The sequence below is a fragment of the Panthera tigris genome, chromosome B2, assembly GCF_018350195.1.
Source record: "Panthera tigris isolate Pti1 chromosome B2, P.tigris_Pti1_mat1.1, whole genome shotgun sequence".
Taxonomy (NCBI): domain Eukaryota; kingdom Metazoa; phylum Chordata; class Mammalia; order Carnivora; family Felidae; genus Panthera; species Panthera tigris.
In genome coordinates, this window is record NC_056664.1 from 143,256,479 (window position 1) to 143,275,616 (window position 19,138).

The 19,138-nt window shown below is 45.6% G+C and overlaps 1 protein-coding gene across 1 annotated transcript in view; it reads left to right on the forward strand.

The window, feature by feature from the left end:
* SLC22A3 (solute carrier family 22 member 3) overlaps positions 1 to 19,138 on the forward strand; it is a 93,221-nt gene that overhangs the window by 56,612 nt on the left and 17,471 nt on the right. The window contains exons 6-7 of the mRNA XM_042987467.1: positions 18,368 to 18,465; positions 18,585 to 18,799. Coding sequence (XP_042843401.1) covers positions 18,368 to 18,465; positions 18,585 to 18,799 — 313 coding nt within the window. The remainder of the gene's footprint in view (positions 1 to 18,367; positions 18,466 to 18,584; positions 18,800 to 19,138) is intronic.

Here is a 19,138-nt window from a genome sequence, read left to right on the forward strand (position 1 = left end):
GAATGAGATCGCAGCTTTGGAGCAGATAAGGCAGATTTTTCAGGACGCCTCCCCAAAGAACAGCATCTCGAGTGGGGAACCGTGGAGAGACAGGGCCCCCCACCCCAGTTCCTCACGCCCAACTTCCAGACTCCCTCTAGAAATAACTGGGCCGTACACCTTTGTCAGAACCTTAACTGTTTCATTTAAATACAAGTAAAAGCTTGAAAAACATCCGTCAGAAGTATGAAGGGAAAGCACCAGCGTTACTGTTAACGTGCACTCCGGGTGTGCGATCCTGCTCATCGGTCCTGGTGTCTCATGACACATCACTGACGAGTAATGGGATCTACAGGACCCAGGACAGCGGCTCAGGCGCCAGTAGGGTGACCAGTTGTCCGTGTTTGCCCAGAACTGGGGGGATTCCTGGAACGCGGGAAAGTCTGAGAAAGTCTCAGGCAAACTGGGACGAGCTGGTCAGTCCTCGCCCGCCCGGCCGTGTCAGAGGGAGATACAAAGGTTTACGTACGTGGGCTTCACGTCTGCCTGCCTGCCTGATGCCACTGGAGGATGGGCTCCGAGTTTGCTCGCTGGACTGGTCCCAAAGTCAGATGCAGGCCGCCATGCCCCAGGGCCCACCGGACCCCTCTCTTTCTAGCCCTCTCTTCTTCAATCCCTCGCTTCTTTTCTCTCTCTCTTTGTCTTCTTCTTTTTTTGTTTTTTAACTTTTACGGCCTTTATTTGAAGTTCCGACATGAAATGATACTCCTTTTTTAAAATAACACTTGACTGACATCTGATAAACACACAATAAGCTGCACGTATTTGATTTATTCAGCTTGCTTACTCCCCTTTCTATTCTAGTTCTTATTTGGCCTTGAACCCTAGCCTATTTGGGGTGCCTGGGTGGCTCTGTTGGTTAAGCGTCCGACTCTTGGTTTCGGCTCGGGTCGCGATCTCACGTTTCATGGGTCGGAGTCTCACATCGGGCTGTGCGCTGACACCTGGAGCCTGCTTGGGATTCTCTCTCTCTCTCTCTCTCTCTCTCTCTCTGTCTCTCTCTCTGCCCCTCCCCTGCTCACTCTGCACACATGCTGTCTCTCTCATGCTCAAAATAAATAAACGTAAAAAGAAAAAGTCTGATTTGAACCCTAGCCTATTTGAGGGCCTGACCCCTGCTTAATGTTTGCCCTCTCTCTTGGAAGTAGGAGTCTGTTGCTTATATATCTGCTCATCGGTTCTCTGAAAGCCACATGCCACATTCTCTTGATGACCGGCACCTGCTCTTTCGAGAGACCGCTGCCACTAAGAGCCCCCTCTGCAGATGCGTCCCAGACCACAGACAGCCGTGTGCCCATGCAAGACCCGCGTGTGCCCTCCCTTGCACCGGCCTCTCCACCTGCAGGTCCTGGTCCCATTTGTGGCCAGGCACAGAGCCACGGCCCCTCCGTTCACACGTGACCTGCTCTCCCTCCTGCTGAGACTCCAGCAAATCTCTGTGGGGGATGATGGAGGTGGGGGGCGCAGAGAGCTCCAAGCTCTGGTGACCTTCACAGTCATTTCAGCGGGTCATTCGTTGTTACGTAATCTGGGAATCAGGGACCCCTCCCTTTTTCCTTCTCAAAGGCTGATCCTCGCCCTGGAGAGTAATGGCCCTCCCCTTCCAGCCGCAGCATGCTGTAGGCTGCAGAGGGGCACTTGCCTCTTTCTGTCGAGCCCAAGCCCTGGTGGCATGACGAACAGAATGAATTCAAATATAAAAGAAAATGAATAAGCCACACGGGCTTTTTCTATTCTGTTAATAACGGTAGCTCTCTTTTGTGGGCATTGTGAAAATGCTTAATTCAATTATTTTCATTCTGAATCCCGCTCTAATAGAATAGGGGAGTGGGTTCGCTCTTTCTTTTTCTTTTTCAAGCATTTGCCAAGAGAACGGCCCTCTAATACCGTCTTTGAAACGTTCACGCTCTGTGTGAGCGAGAAAGATGCTCGGCTTTTCGAAGCATTTTGTTCCTGCGCCATTTGGCCCAGTCTCGTGTTTTTGGCAAAACCAGTTTGTGCAATCCCAATTGCTGTGCTTCCCTGCTGTGAATAAATGAGAAAATACTAGCTCTTTGTGAACGCGCTCCCTGCTGTGAAGGCGATGAGGGGTACAATGTCCAGAGCCCTGTGTGTCCAGCTCCCTGGCAGGGATTCTGGGCGTTACTCCTAATCCAGAGCTGCCGTTGCCATGACGATACTGGCTGCTCGACCTTCATCCCACCAGGAAAGTTGCCTTTGTTCACGAAATAATCCTAAGAAAAGAGGTGCAGCCTGGGGAGCAGGTGAAATCATTCAGATTCTCCAAGGCCAACTTGATGCTGGTGAACACAGACGAGCTCCATTGATGCAAATAAACACGGGAGGAAATTGTGTAAATTGTGTAAATTGAGGAAATTGTGTAAAGGAGAAAGCACACTAAGGTCCACTTGTTTTTTCCTTCGCTCGAGGCCCCATCCAGGAAAATGGTAGGAAAGATGTCAGGTGCTAGATCTTTCATGGGATCAACCCTCTCTTTCCTGAGAGGGCACCCAGATGGCTGGATGAAGAATATCGATTGTGTCGCCTTCCCAACGCTTCCTCATGTGGGTGCAGATGCAAAGGGGACTAGGCGCACACAATCCAGAGATGGCTGGATGTCTTGTTTTGGAACCAAATAGTATGGACCTGTGCTGTTTTCTTTTTTGTTTGAATTTGGTGCTGTTTAAAGGGAACCTGATTGGGAGGAAGCCTTCCTTCTCCACGTAGTGAATGCACCCTTCTTGATGTGGCCGGGTGAAGGAGGGCTGAGAGTGAAGTCTTTATGTCCTTCCCAGGAGAAGAACCTGGGGAATGTTGGGGGGAATTGCCAGAACGGAGGGCGCTCTTTCTGCTAGAGGAAACTTTCATGTAAAAGCAAAATTTGTCACCTTCCCTAGTAACGGGCATGGAGGGTGACCAGATAGAAAATCCTGATGAGCAGGGTTGCTAACACACTGGTGTCTCCCAGCAGCTGTAACTTCAGCCCCACGGCAGATGGGATAATCAGGTGGCAGTCTGCCCCAAGGGGCCACAGACCCTTGGGGACCATGGAAATTCTGCAAGACTCCTCAAACCATTCGCAACCAAGCCTTATCTGTAGAGTGAATTAATACACCTTGGATAAATACGTACTACTTTTTCAGATGAAGGCGGATGCAGTTGTTCGTAATAATAACCAATGGGTTGAAAGATCTTATTGGGTTTGTAGTAAATCTATGTCGTTATGTGGCCTCAATGAACAGAAATTAAAAGCACAACTTCTATCATGTGGGCAGCCGTTATATTCTTTGACATTACCTGGAAGTGGTAATACTCGGGAGGGATAAGAGTCACTGATCTGTCAGCACAAGTAGGATTAGTGTCCATCTGCTGCAAAACTGTTGTCTGAGCTGTCACAGTTAAAGTTACATGATGGTCTCAGGAAGAGCTGAAGGACCTCTCATCGTCTTCATAAACATGGAATCTTGACAGCTTCCAAGATTCATTCATTTTTTTGATTCAGTAAAGTAAACGCAAGTGCATCGTATTCTGCCCTTTCACTGACCTTGTGGACAAGTTCTACGTGTTGAGTAGGAAGGGTTGAGTGACTCGGTGTACCATTGCCTTGCTACCTCGAAAAGGTGAATCCTGGTTTTCTTTCCTGCTCACATTTCAGAGCCAACACACACAAATAGTTTAGATTTTGAGGAAGAATGAGGGAGGCTTACAGAATGAATGCTCGGCGTGATTATTTTATTTAGAGTGCCGTAGAGTTTAAGTACGTCTCCTCCTGTTTCGATCATTATGTGTAGTCTCCAGGCATAAATAGTTGTCTTTGAGACCTTAGAGAAATTTTGCTAAAGACAGTTGAAGGGACGCCTGGGTGGCATCCAACTCTGGATTTCGGTCATGATCTCATGGTTCATGAGTTTGAGCCCTGTGTCGGGCTCTACTCTGACAGCGTGGAGCCTGCTTGGGATTCTCTCTCTCTCCCCCTCTCTCTCTCTGCCCCTCCCCCACTAGTGCTGTCTCTCAAAAATAAATAAACTTTAAAAAAAGACAGCTGAAGCATTCACTCTGCCATTTATGACCGTTTACATGCTGTATTTATAGAGACTGCTCCAAAATTAGCAGGGGATGGACTTTTTGATGGCAGTTGAGTGAACCGTAGGGTCTGCTTCGTGTAGTATTTTTTTCCCTATCCTTTCTTCCCAAGTTCTGCAAACTATTTGGTAGGCTTTATTGCCTAAACATAACCAGCTTCTTAAGTTCAATAAGTCATTGATCGTTGCCATGAAGATATTTTTCACGTTACAGAGTGAAGCACAGAATATTTTATTTGGTGGTCACATGTTTAGAAAAACCATTTAAGTTTAATTGACATGAAGCTGCCCAGAAGCAAAAGGACACTGACTCACCCGGTGTAGCTGGTACTCTTTGTCATTTGTGTATCTATTTAGTCAGCAAATAGTTACCAAGCGCTGTGTTCAAAACATCTGCTTTTTAAACAACCTCCATGTAATATTCACTTTCAAAAAATGTTTCTTGACAGGCATTCAAGATGCATTTTTTTCCAATTCTTTGTGGTTGCTTTTTTGTTTCTTTTGTCTTTTTGGAGCTGTTTTCAGTTTCCGTGACTGGTAATTCCTTATCTCTTCAACTATACTCGCTTTCATCATATAAGGATGCTGAATAGGGCTAAATCTAAATTCTTGTCATTTACAGTTGAAGGACAGCTTAGCTTTCATGGGCAGTGTTTGGAAACCATTTCAGTGTTTTGTTTTTTTTATTGATTGCATTTGTTTATAAATAGGAAGGTATTCTTATTGGATCTCGGTCAGTATAGCTGGGAATGATGAAAACAAACATATATATTTGGTGAAATGTAATAAGACAATTCACAGTTCAAAATTAGGGTAAATCGTGTGCACAGGCTCACCTCGATGCACATTACCGTGGTCCAGAGTCAAGCCGTGAGACTAAACATGCTTCATTATCGAAAACCTCCGGAAACAGAATTCCAGGGATGGCATCTGCCATCTGCTCGTGGCTTGTACATAGAAGCATCTCGTCCCTCTCTAAAGGTTGTTCTGCATTGAACAATAAGGACATACCAACGAACAATAAGTAGCTGGATGGGAAAAAATTTTTCGCAAGTCAAGGAAAGGGAGCAGCTTGCAAATTCCAGAACGCACCAAGGATTGTGATATTTACGGAGGTACACCTCAACTAGTCTTTTGACTGTTCGGTTGTACTTGACCGTCGGCGGAAAAGTTTCTCCGCATCCACCAACGCAAGCGAATAAACAGGAAACGAAGGGTTTTCTGAGGTACCGGAGGAAGGCAAGATTTGGAGGTTCCCCATGGAGTGTAATGCTGGGTCCTGTGATGCATGCAGGATTCGTGCCCTGAGTAATGCCAGATTGCTTTCCATGCACACCCATCGAGTGTCCAGGTGCCCACACACATTGGGTATTTTCCGATCTTCTAATTTTGGCCCGCCTCCTGGATGTTTGCAGTGGCACATCTCTGGTTACTAGTGAGATGCCGCATATCTTCAAGCATCTTACTCTGCCGTTTGGGCTCCTTCTCTGTGGGTTGCCTTGCCGTCTCCTTGCCCACGTGTGTTGGATTTTCTGGTATTTGCCTCCTTCAATTTATAGGATCTCCTCTCATATTCTAAAACCACCACCCCTTGTGGGTTTTCGACATTCCAAGTATATTCTCCTCCATGTTTTAGTTACTTTTAACTTTGCCTACTTTTTTCTTCATTGAACAAAAATTCTTACAGCCTTAAACTTCTTCGATACGGGCAAGTGAGTGTGTATCTTTGCATATTGATTGTATTATAGGTTTTGTTTAAGAAATATTCTTCTACATCCAAGGGCCGCAAAGATATTCCCCTATTAGCTATGGCTTTAGCTATCACAGTCATGCCCGAATTTTTCTGCCACCCACCATTCCGACTGAGAAGCAGTGATCCACCTTTATTTGTTTCAATGCCAAGCTGGTTGTTTTTTGGTTTTTGGGTTTTTTTGGTTTTTTTTGTTTTTTTGAGCTCCAGCTACTAAGCAAATTCATCATTTATCAAGTTCCTGTTTCAGAGTCTGAATTAGTTTACAAGCCAAAGTCTGTCTCCTATTTTTAAGGAACCAAATAGCTGGTGACTTAAATACGTGCTTCTGTGCTGCAGACTTGAGCCAGGATCCAGACGGGTTGCAGATGTTATCAGTGACAGCATACTTACAAAGCTCCATATGATAAAGAAAGGGGTAATGAGTCACAGCATTTAGACCCCAGCTTTGTGTACACTACCAAACAGTCATCTTCACCTTGTTGGCCTCAAAAGATGAATACGTGGGGCACCTGGGGGGCTCAGTCGGTTAGAGGGTCACGATCTCTTGGTCGTGAGATCGAGCCCCGCGTTGGGCTCCGCATGGTGGGCATGGAGCCTGCTTAAGATTCTCTCTCTCTCTGCCCCTCTCCTTCTTGCCCTTCTCTACAGCACCCTTTACAATTCTGTTCGTCCCGGGAATAAAGCAGAAGGGATATGATAGTTCCTCCAAATACTCAGCTTTTCTTTATTTAAAAAAAATTTTTTTTTAACGTTTCCTTATTTTTGAAGGAGAGAGAGACAGTGTGAGCGGGAGACAGAGAAGGGCAAAGAGGGAGACACAGAATCCGAAGGAGGCTCCAGGCTCTGAGCTGTCAGTACAGAGCCCGACGCCGGACTTGGACTCACAAACTGTGAGATCATGACCTGAAGCTGAAGTCCAGACACTTAACTGACTGAGCCACCCAGGCGCCCCTCAGTATTTCTTTAAACAGTGAGATTTGCGGGGGCGCCTGGGTGGCTCAGTCAGTTAAGCATCCGACTTTGCGGTCATGATCTCAAGGTCTGTGAGTTCGAGCCCCACATCGGGCTCTGTGCTGACGGCTCAGAGCCTGAAGCCTGCTTCGGATTCTGTGTCTCCCTCTCTCTCTCCCCCTCCCTCACTCATGCTCTGTCTCTCTCTCTCTGTCAAAAATAAACAAACATTAAAAAATTTTTAAAAAATGAGATTTGCTCTCTGCGACAGTGATGCCCTGCCCTCCCTCTCTGTACCTTGTAAAGGGAGGTGATGTGTATGAGCACACTTCAGAAATGTAAAAAGAGATCATGATTTTTAGATCCACCAACACCTTCATGAGATCTGCCTGGGGCTGAAATTTGATTTGTTAACGTTTTCTTTCCTTGGGCAGTTGCACAATTTCTTAGCTGAAAGCCTTCCACAGGATGGAAGTTCGCACCAGGGCCCTCTGCTTTAGTGTTACACTTTCATGGTTTATTTCTGTGATAAATTGATTAGTGCCTGTGAATCGAAAATGCAGTAGAAATGGTCCTCATTTCCTTTTAGGCGTTTTAATGGTGCGATATTGTCAAAAGGGGTTATTACGAGAAACAAAATCGTAAAGATTGCAAGTTTTCCAAATTTAAATCAGTCTAAGTTTAATTCCAAATAGAAATTTAGTGTTTTGCATGGTGAATTCCCATCAGGAAGAAGGTGTGGACCAGAGGTCTTTTGGGTAAACCTGAGAAATCTACAGACTCTTGGTCACTCAGGATAAGCTAGGCCTGTGTGTAACGAGCACTCCCCAAATCTCAGTGGCTTAAAACGATAAAGGGCTAAGTCTCGTCTGTGCCCATAGGCTCACTGGGGTTCCTCTCCTCGGAGCGGGGTTCTCCGCCTATAATCCAGGCTGTCCTAGCGGCTGCTGCCTGGACTATCAGAGGAAAGAGAATTCGAGGGGGTCTTACTTCAGCAGTGAAATGCTCACACGTCCTTGGCAGATTTGGGTAGCGGCCCCCCCCCACCAGGCGCAAGGGGCCAAGAAGTACAATCTTATCATGCCCCTGTGATGGGGTAAGGAGGGAGGGAGGGAAGCAAAATTATTTGGAAAACTGTGCTAATAATAGAAACAAATGATTACGAGCACGGGATTCAGTTAACACTGACTCAGGAAGATAAATGCTTTTCAGTTCAAATGATTACTGCAAAGCGGGCTTCACCTTCTATAACTGGTAAAAAATAAATAAATAAATAAATTTGGTCGAAGTGTACCCACATTTTAAAAGTTGTGATGGAAAGACATAGTAGCAATTATGAAGACCCGTTTCCCGCGAGAGAAACCCCAACTTCGGGGCACCCTGGGAGCGAACGGAGGGCCGTGCCCAAAGGAACAGACGTCAGGGGCACAGGGACAGGGGCAAGTGAAAGAGCCGCCAGGTGTCCCCCCCGGCACAGCCGGCAGGTGGGGGCCAGTTCGGGGCAGGGATTCGCACAAAACACCCTGAAGAGATGCCCGAGAACCAAGCGGAGGGAGAGCACCCGGGAATAGGCGGGGACCCCACCTGGGCTTGCGGAGAAGCTGGGAGGGGCCGGAGGACGGAAGAGAAGAGAGAGACCCCGTCCCTGGGGGGACATACAGGAGGCAGCTGACACCAACCTGCAGGTTCTGAGAATACCATCCTGGACTCGCTCCATCACCGTGGCCCTGGGCACTTGTGTGGCAGAGCCTGTTGCCGCCTGGCTGTCCTTGGCCTGTCCAGAAAGGGCTGCCAACTCAGAGTCGGGGCAGGAGTCCTTTAGGCCCGCAGGCCCGGGCAGAAAGACACCTGCCGGGAATCTAACTGGGCAGAGTTGTCGTTTTACTGGAATCCTGCAAACACCTGAACATCTGGACAAGAGAGCTGACGCGGGCAACAGCTCGCAGAACCTAGTGGAAAATACCACCCCCTGCCCCAGCTGATGAAGAGAAAGGCCATCTCATGAGGTTCTATCTACCCTGTTATTAACACGTTAAAGAGGGTGTTCTTGTTAAAACCGTGTCTGAAGCATTCAGAAGACTGAAAAGAAACGATGATAAAAAGATTGATGAGTGGAAGAGTGTGGTTTGGCTTTCATTTGTGACATATCAGATGACTTTAACTCACTCACTAGCTTTTTCCTTTCTCTTAAAAAAAAAAAAGTCCTTGGCTAACCAGTGACATAGATACTCAATTTGTGGATTCACAGAACTAAAACTTTTGTGTATCCAAGCATGCTACTTTAGTATAAGACAATGGACGTCCTTTAAAACATGATATTTAGAACTTTTCTGTTTCAGTGATTGTCACTGACGTTTGTAGGTGCTATAGGAGAGTTGACGGACATGTTCAATTCAATCATTTTGGTGTCCCTGCGCCCCCCCCCCCTCCAAATTCTGAGCCTTTTGGGTTAGAGTTTTAGATCTGAGAGTGCCTTTTCTTCTTTCTCTCTCTTTCTCTTACTTTAACACACCCCCCCCAAAAAAAAACCTCTTTCAGTTTGTTTTTTAAAAATGAGGAAATGTCCCAACACGTGACCCACAGCTGCAACCCGTTAACCTTTGCTAATATTGAGTCTGCACTTTGGATCCCTCGTGGGACCTCTAGATAGATGTGCTTTTGCTGTTCTAGGCAGTGTGCCTGCTTGGGGAATGGAGGGGAGGGGCTCTGTCCAGCCAGACTCAAACGGATGGAATAAATATCTTCTCTGCACGGCACCGTAACAGAAGACCTGGCTGGGCCCCAGGTGCTTGGGACCCGCTCTGTCCAGTACAGCAGCCACTAGCCATGCGTAGTCATGGAGCTTTGCAATGTGGCTAATCTGAACCAAAATGAGCTGTAAAAGCAAGCTGAATGGTGAATTTCATAGAGCACATAGAATATCTTGTTAACTTCATATTAATTACCTGTTGAAATGGTAACATGTTGGATAGATTGGATTAAACGGAACATTTTATTAGAATTGATTTGGACTGTTTATTTTCACCCCTTTTAATGTGGCTTCTAGAAAATTGAAACTGAACTGTGTAAGTCGCACTATAATTTTGTGGGGTGGCTCCGGTCCATGTGACTGAGATGTGTCTTTAACTACCTTAATAAGAGGCAAATGTCATCATTTTAATGTGGACTTTTCCTTTTACTGTGAACTCTGCATGGTAAATATTTTATCTACTCTTATTTTTCTTAAAGTTTACCTATTTATTTTGAGAGTGAGAGAGAGAGCACACACACATGCACAAGTTGGGGAGGGACAGAGAGAGAGGATCCCAAACAGGGTCTGAGCTGTCAGCACAGAGCCCGATGTGGGGCTCGAACCCATGAACAATGAGATCATGACCTGATTCGAAGTCAGACGCTTAACTGATTGAGCCAACCCAGGCTCCCCTATGAACTCTTGTTTTAAAGTAGAATGAGGTTTTTAACAATTCCTGAAGCACTATGGGTTATTTGACAAATTCTCTTTTGTGGATACCAGGTAGTGCTAAGCTGGCCTAGGCTTTCTAATGTTAAATACTTACCCTTGGACCTTCTGGTGCCAGCCTTCATCTCACTGATGGGGGTGTGCACGAGGCAGGGGGCCAGGGGGTGAGGGCATGGGTGCCCAGCAGGCATGGGTGGACTTCCTCCCGCCCAGCCCCGCCTTCTGGCCCCTGACCCTTGTATGAGACACGTGTGGGCAATTGAACGTCGAAGGTGGCCCCTGGGCCTCCAAATCAGTGAACCCCAAATCCCCAAGCAATATTTTATTCTCACAGCTTTCTGAGTGAGTCAAGGCTTCTAGAGAACAGCTTTAGGGAACCAGCGACAACTGATTAAATTACAGGGTCTGGCTCAAGAACAGATAAAGCCTCCTTCTCATTGGTGGCTTCCTTTTCCTTGTGAAATATGGCAACTGATGAAAAATCCACCTGTTGAGAACAAGCAGATGAAACTGCAAGGCTGGAGACACAGCCACCTGACATTGTCCCCGCCACCCCCACCCCTACCCTGGCCAGCCCTGCGAACGAGTTCTTTCCTCTGAAGCCTGGGGGGCGCTATTACTTCTCAGCCTGGGGACAGTAAACTCTAGGAGGCAGCCCTGAGGCGGGACAACTCACTGACTATCAGTGCTTCTCACACTAGTCTCCTTGGATGTTGTAAAAACTCAGATTCTGATTCCCTAATCTGGGTTGAGGCGTGTTGAACGAGCTCGCGGGTGATGGCCACACTGCCGATGCGCGGACCACACACACTTTGAGAAGCACGTTCGCAAAGCGTCATCTGCTTGTGTGGACATTCCCGAAAAATTATCCGGCCTGAGGCCTGGGAGATCAGTGTGTCAAACTGGCGTTAAATATACCTGGTAAACTTAAGAAAATCCAATATAAAAAGAAAGCCTTGAAAAAGGATTGACCATTCTTTTTACAAAGGGATTCACAACAGGGAACCTTTAAAAGCATCTCCCCTTAGGCATTATGGCATCAGCTACAGTTTACTAACTGAAAAGATAAAAAAGTGCCAAGGGAACCATCATCTGGAAGTAAATATCTCTGAAATGTTATAAAAAAGCAATAGTAATGCTGATCACTTCCATTACTGAATGCTGTGTGTGTGCCCTGTGTGTGTGTGTGTGTGTGTATGTAAACAGATTATCTAATTGGATCTTCAAAATACTAGTAAAATGAGGGTTACTATCCTTACACTCCTGACCAGAGAAGTAAGGTCCATGGAGTTTAAGTAACATGTCAGGAAGAAAACATTCTGAGCAAAACACCATGTCTCAGGCCTGATCCTGGCTGGTTGTCCTTTTTTTTTCTTTTTAAGTGTTTTTAATGTGTATTTATATTTAGAGAGACAGAGACAGAGAGAGAGAGAGAGAGACTGTGCTTGAGTGGGGAAGGGGCAGAGAGACGGAGACAGAATCTGACGTAGGCTCCAGGCTCTGAGCTGTCAGCATAGAACCTGATACGGGGCTCGAACCCACGAGCAGCGGGATCGTGACCTGAGCTGAAGTTGGAGACTTAACCGACTGAGCCACCCAGGCACCCCCTGGCTGGTTGTCTTTCACATCAGGGGCACACTGACACCATATTTAGAACAGATGGCAATTTATAATGTCCTTCTCTTCCTCGGCAATTTAAATTAAAATGTCAACTTAAAGAATGGTTTCAGAAAGGCACCAGGAAGGATTGTAAATATAGCTAGATTGAGCAAAGAAAGATGAACAAAGTATACTTTCAGCGTAAGCTGAATCACTGGTAACGTAATGTAAAAGTCTTGGAAAAGGTAAAAGACCATTAAGAGACAGGACAGATGGCACTCAGCTCAGTAAATACACATCAGGAAACCAACGTGTGCAATCTACCTGTGAGCAACACCTTTTCCTATGAGTGACATCACTAGGCAACGAGAGTCCAAACACGCAAATGTTACCAAGAGCCTTCCCTGTCTTCCTTTACTCCGAACTGAAGCAGGCACATACCACTTAGATGGCATAATCATACGACGAAATAGAATACCAGGCTAGATACAAAAGATAACATTCTGTGTGGCTCCCTTTATATGAAATTCTAGAAAAGGCAAAACTGTTATGGCAGAAAACAGATGAGGAGGTGCCAGGGGCTAAGAGTTGGGGGTGGGGAGAGGGTGACCGTAGAGTCAGGAGGAAACTTCCTGAGGGTAATGGAGACGTTCCATCTCACGATGGCGATGGTGGAAGTAGGGATTTCTACAACTCAACCCATTAGTTGAAACTCACCAAAGTGTACCCTTGGAATTGCTGACTTCTATTCTATGAAAGTTCTGTGTCGATAAAGCGAATTAAAATACATACATATGATAACCTAATATAGCCTTTCTATCCTTTTGTATCTGACTCAGAGTAAGTGAAATTCAGTAACCCTCTGGCAACAGAAAATAAACCCAGCTTAATTTCAAAGTAGAGACCTAGAAGTTGCTGTAAAAAAAAAAAAAAAAAAGTAGCTGCAGCAGCCACTGAGAATGAGTTGCCAAGACTTTATTGGATGAATTCCATCCAAGATACTGCATTTAGTCTCTCAAGGTCTTTGGACACCCAGAAAGTGGGTCGTCTTTCAGAATATCTGCGTCACTATGGAGAACATGTCAGTAAATCAAAAACCAGCTGGATTTACTCTTAAATTGGCAAAATGCTCACTTGCTTGGAAGTACTATTAATCCCTTCCTTCACTGGACAGGGAAGATTGGTTTTATGGTCTTGATTACCTTTGGTTTTATCCATACTGCATGTTCTTTTGGTAGAGGGTACGTATTAGGCATTAAACTTGTGCTTTGGGAAAGCAGGGATCATGTGACTGCTTGATTCTAAATCTTAAGAATTTGAAACTAAGATGAACACTGAATATTTTTACTAAGTTGGAATACAAAAGCAATTATTTTTAACTAGTTAACAGAGAATTATTTTGCCTAAAATATTCAATTATTAATGCCAAAGCATTGTTCTGCCCTGAATTCTCCAGATAATCCTGCTTTTGGCAACGAGTTACAGAAACCAACTTACATGGGCTTAGACAGGAAGCCCATTTCCTGGCTTGTGTATCTGGAATTCTAGAGTTACAGCCCCGTTCAGGGTTGGCTAGACCTGGGTCTCAACAGTCCCATCAAGCCATGGTTTCCTTCCTCTCTACTCTGCTGCCTGGGTGGCTTTATCTTTACACTGGTTCCCTCCTGGGTATAGCATGGCTGCTAAGATCTGTTTGAGCCCACCATTTTCTCACTAATTTCCTGAGAATCCAGAGAGAAGATTCCTTCAGGAGCCTCTGACTTAAGGTCAGTGAAGGACTTTCTGGAGGTCTTTTCTCATTGGTTCAAATTGGGTCACATGGCCATTTCTCATTGGTTCAGATTGGGTCACGTGCCCAGTCCCTTGTACAGAGGATGAAATTCCCCTTCAGTAATCAGGTCTGCCCTACAACTGGAAACAGAATCAGCTCCCCTGAGAACACAAATGGATGAAGGGGGGGGGGGGGTGGGGGCAGTGGAAGTTCCATTAAGAAAGAGAAAGGGAGATTGACACTGAGTCAACAGTAAAAACGTACATTAGGGTCTAATTTAAATCCGTTACTTTAAAGGGGAGCTATATTTTTTTTCTTTTTAGGAAAGTACTCTAGGTTTAAATTTTAAGAGAATATTTGTAACAAAAAGGAAGAGAGTAAAAACCACTACAATCCCACTACCCCGTAAGAACTATTAACGAGTGATACAAGCGTATTTTTAAATAATAAAATATTCTACTGTGTATTCTGTAGACACAGTACAGTCTAATGGTTAGCAGTATACAGGCTTAGATGTCACCCTGCTATCTGTGTGTCCTCACTGAGTAAGCTACTTATCTTTCCTGTGCCTCAACTTCTTCTCTGTGATACATATAAGAATAGTATCTATAAGTTACTCTGGCAGTGACCCTGGAGCTCAGAGATCAGCAATCTACAGCCTGCGGGCCAGACCTGGCTTGCTGCCTGTTTTCATAAACAAAGTTTTACTGGAATCCAGTCACGGTCATCTGTTTGTGTTTCCATCTATGGCTGCTTTCACACTACAATGGGAAGGTTAAGTCGTTCCGACAGAGACTATATATAGCGCACAGAACCAAAGGTATTTCTGATCTGGCCCTTTGCAGAAAAAGTTTGCCAACCTCTGGGTCAGACCATCAGACTTCTATTGTCTTGTCAAAATCTCACATGTCATAGTTCTGTGGTCATGCAGTAACTTAACCAGCCTGGAGATACGATCAAGAAAAAGTGACATCTGCAGAGCTTACACAAAGGCGAGCGATGCTGCGAAGTTATTTTATCAGCTAGAAATAGTTCAGAACCACGAGTAATTGAAAAATCTACCAAGGTGTTTAAATGCCGAATTATCTATCTGAATTGACCAGAGATCTTAAAATACGTGATACATGATTTCCCTTGAACTCTGGCGTGTTGACACTGGGACATGAACGAAAGTGAATTTGTATGGAGTCACAGCTACAGGGAGAAAATAAGACTGAAGAGCAAATGAAAGAGAACCCATAACAAGTCGCTGCAGATGTTGCCGCAGAAAAGAAAAGATTGTCGCCCCCTGTGTGCTCTGGGTGAACAGTGGTGGAGATGTGTGGATGGGAAGGGCTCCCCGGAGCAAAGGGAATAGTCTGAATGGGCACAGTGAAGCCGACCCAAGCCTGAGGCTCGGAAGAGCCATAAGGGAAGAGAAAAGCATCCCTGGAATAAGTGATACATCCGTGGAGGAACACCGCCCTCACCTTATGGGTCGTTTTGGTCTTGAATTTAAAGATCCTCAAGATCTAAATTATTTTAGTCACATCCAACTTTTCCAAAAAATAGTGTCTTAACTAAAGGCCGTTAGATTCTTGGCCAAATGTGTAATGTCCTTCTCTAAAAATGAAGTGACCATCAACTACAAAGAACTTTTCTAGAACAAAAAGCTTTCCATACATTCAGCAGTGCAGTGTAAGGATTAAGAATAAAGGATCTCCATCAACTGCCTGACTTCAAATCCTGGCTCAACCACCTTCCATTTAATCTTTAATGCCCTAAGGCTTGTTTTTTTTTTTTTTAAATTTATTTACAAAACAGGATTGATAAAAAGGACTAACTTTAGAGAGTTTTGATGATAATCAAGTGAAATAACCCATGGAAAATAGCCCAGAATCTAACAAATACTACATGCTCCTTAGAAGTGAACCGTTTTGATGTGGACAAGACAGTTGTGGAAAACATTTGATAACCAACCATATAATGATATATTGTTGTAATATACTAAGTTCTTCCACTTTTGGTATTCCTGCTTTATTTTTGGACCAGCAAAAGCGAAGATAGATTTTTAGAACCCTTTACTGGCGTCTTAGCATTTAGAAGAGCAGATCAGGGAACATTTTAATAAGCACGCTATTAGTTGAGAGTATAGGTCAACTTGCTGCTGAAACAGAGACCCAAAAAATAGAATGAGAAAGGAAGGAAGGAGCAAAGGAAAGGAGGGAGGGAGGGAGGGAAGAAGGAAGGAAGGAGGAAAAGAAGGAGGGAAGGAGGGAGGAAGGGAGGGAGGAAGTAAGGAGGGAGGGAGGGAGGAAGGGAGGGAGGAAGGAAGGAAGGAGGGAGGGAAGAGGGAGAGAGGAAGGAAGGAAGGAAGGAAGGAAGGAAGGAAGGAAGGAAGGAGAAAGGAAAGAGGGAGGGAGGAAGGGAGGGAGGGATGGAGGGAGGAAGGAAGTAAGAAGGGAGGGAGGAGGGAGGGAGGATGAAGGGAAGGAGGGAGGAAGGAAGGAGGGAGGGAAGGAGGGAGGAGGGAAGGGAGGGAGGGAGGAAGGAAGGAACAAAGGAGGGAGGGAAGGAGGGAGGAAGGAAGGGAGGGAGGGAGGGAGGGATGGAGAGAGGAAGGAAGTAAGGAGGGAGGGAGGATGAAGGGAAGGAGGGAGGGAAGGAAGGAAGTGAGGGAGGGAGGAAGGAAGGAACAAAGGGGGGAGGGAAGGAGGGAGGAAGGAAGGAAGGAACGAACGAAGGAGGGAGGGAAGGAGAGAGGAAGGAGGGAGGGAAGAGAAGGGTCTTTAACATGCCCACCCAGAGGTAAGCAGGCCCAGCAGCGGAAGACAGCTCTGCTCCATGAGGGCCTCCAGGACCCAGGTTCCAGGTACCTTGTTTGTCCACTGTCAGCTGCAGTAGGTTGTATCGTAGAAGCTGGTTCACTAGTACCTTCTCCTTCTATCCCTTAGGAGAGGGAAGGCAGTGAAGGACGAGCAAAGCCATCCTTTTCAAAGGATTGTATGTAGAGCTTAATTAAATACCTGGCTTCTATTCGCACGTCATTGCCAAGATTTTAGTCAAATAGCCACCCACAGTTGAAAAAGAGGCTAGAAAATGTGACTCTAGCTAGGCAGCCTTGTGCCCAACTAAAATTCAGTGGATTCTGTTATCAATAGGGAGGAGGAAAGAATGGACGGTGGAATCCATTAACAGTCTTCCACGGGTATTGTCATGGAGACTAGTGTTGTTTGCCCGAGCTATGACACTATTGATTGTAAAACACATCGTTTTATGCACCATTAAGTAAGAAAAAACATTCTATTAAACATATTGTTTTCTTATTAGCTCAGTTGTAGGACCCATCCCAATTTAAGAGGTGTTAAAATGTGAAAAACTTGTGTCTCGCTATAGAAGAAATACAGTATTGGAAAGACTGAGGAAGAGAAAGTGATCCAAGGACATTCATTTTTGCAGTCTCTGTGTGTGTGTGTGTGTGTGTGTGTGTGACTTTCCTTAGAGCAAGCCTTGACAGGAGATATCAAACTTTGTTTTAGCCATCAAGTGTAATGCTCGACTAGGTGACTAACAAAGTACGATCAGTGTGAGCGTGCTCTAAGTCAAATTCCTGTGACTGCTGGCAGAGAGACTTTTGTCTCAAAGTCTTGGGGGAAATTTTGCCTAAATCTCCACTCAGTCTTGACCGGATGTGGAGTTGAGTAAGAAGACGGTAGGGGTCCTGTCTTTCCTAGCCGGGGCTCTCCCTTAGTAGGACAAAGACTGAGGGCAGTATTCCGAGGGAACAGGCATGGCCTGGGCACTTGGCTTCTGGCTTTACACTCAGTCATCACCCAAACGTTGGTTGACCGGCCACTTTGCTTGGTGCTACAACACGGTCCGTGCCCTCCTGGAGCTCCAGAGCTCGGGGAGGGAGAAAGAGAAGTAGACGTGCAGGTGAGTAAAGGCACAGATCGGGCGGCCTCAGAAAGGCCTCCCAGTGGAGCTGGAATCACGACTGGGGAGGTCGAAGGGCAGAGGAGACAGAATGTGCAAGAGCATGGGAACTGTCGCATGAGGGCATTCTGGAAGGATTCCTTTGGCATGCTAGACCGGAGCAGCCGTGGTGACCCAGGCTCTGCTGTTCAGCTTTGTTTCCCTTACAGTGCCTTATACATGGTAGGCAAACAGCAGTATGTGTTTATTCAATTCAAGAAAAGACCCAACTTCTTGGACGGCCGAGTAGAGATGAGCTGAATTTTCCTGGCTCCAAAAGATGCTGGATTCCAGGAAACGGATGGAAGCAAATTGATCTCTTTGGTGCGGTGCTTGCTCTTGAACTCGCTAGTATTTGGTGTGTGAACATCAGGTTGATATTCAACAAAGAAACACTCGTTTGGATCCCCCCCTGCTTTTGCCACTTTCACGTTTATTTTCTCCAGTTTCATAAATGCACAAATGTATTTTACTTTAAAACACCCCGTTTTTCCTTGTTTAGTCAGATTAGAATTCAGTACTGCTGATACGTGCTTGCGTGTCAGTGTGGCAACCACATCTTGGTGAAATTGACCTTTTAACAAAGCGAGGGAATCAAAAGTCTTCATTCTCAGGTTTTCAGATGTAGGAAGTGGAAAGACCCTGGTCAGTTCAGTCAAATCATTTGACTCGGTGGCTTTGAACCTGGTCAGTGAAAATCTATAATGTACAGGTGTTTCTTGCTGTATTTGCTACTGAAATCTGCTTCTCTCATATAGATCACTGTTACAGATGAGGAAGTTAGTAACCCATCCTTTTTAGATCTGGTGAGGACTCCCCAAATGAGGAAGTGCACACTTATTCTTATGTTTGCTTGGTAAGTCTGACTTGTGATGAGCTCAAAACCTTGTATCGAATTTACGACGCGTCCACTTGTGCAGGTCAGGCTGAAGTTATGTCTTACTCGCTCTCCGTTGTCTCTCAATGTCGCCCCAGGTTCACAAGTGCCGTGGTTTATCAAGGACTCGTCATGCGCCTGGGGATTATAGGAGGCAACCTGTATATCGACTTCTTCATCTCGGGAGTTGTGGAGTTGCCTGCAGCCCTCTTGATCTTACTGACCATTGAGCGTTTTGGACGCCGCCTTCCCTTTGCGGGAAGCAACATGGTGGCAGGCGTGGCCTGCCTTGTCACCGCATTCTTACCAGAAGGTAATGGGCCCCTGAATCTGTTGGGCACTCAAGGCCTTGAAGTAGTCTTAAATCAAAATAATCAAGAATGGGGAGCCTCTTGTCCTCAGAAAACATATCACTGCATCAAAATCTTAGCACCAGGCAAGCTGTAGTGATGGCACTCGATTCTCTGCTTAATCAGCGTAACGAGTTTGAGTGTAGCGGTTGGTTCCATAGACTTTTCTGTTTTCTCCACTTCAGGTGCATTTATGGATGAAATAGGTGTGCAAAATCTAGCTTGTAGCCATGTAACTTGCTTTTGATCGCCTTTATTTGACTTATTTTCATGATATCGCCGACCATGTTTTGCATATTTCC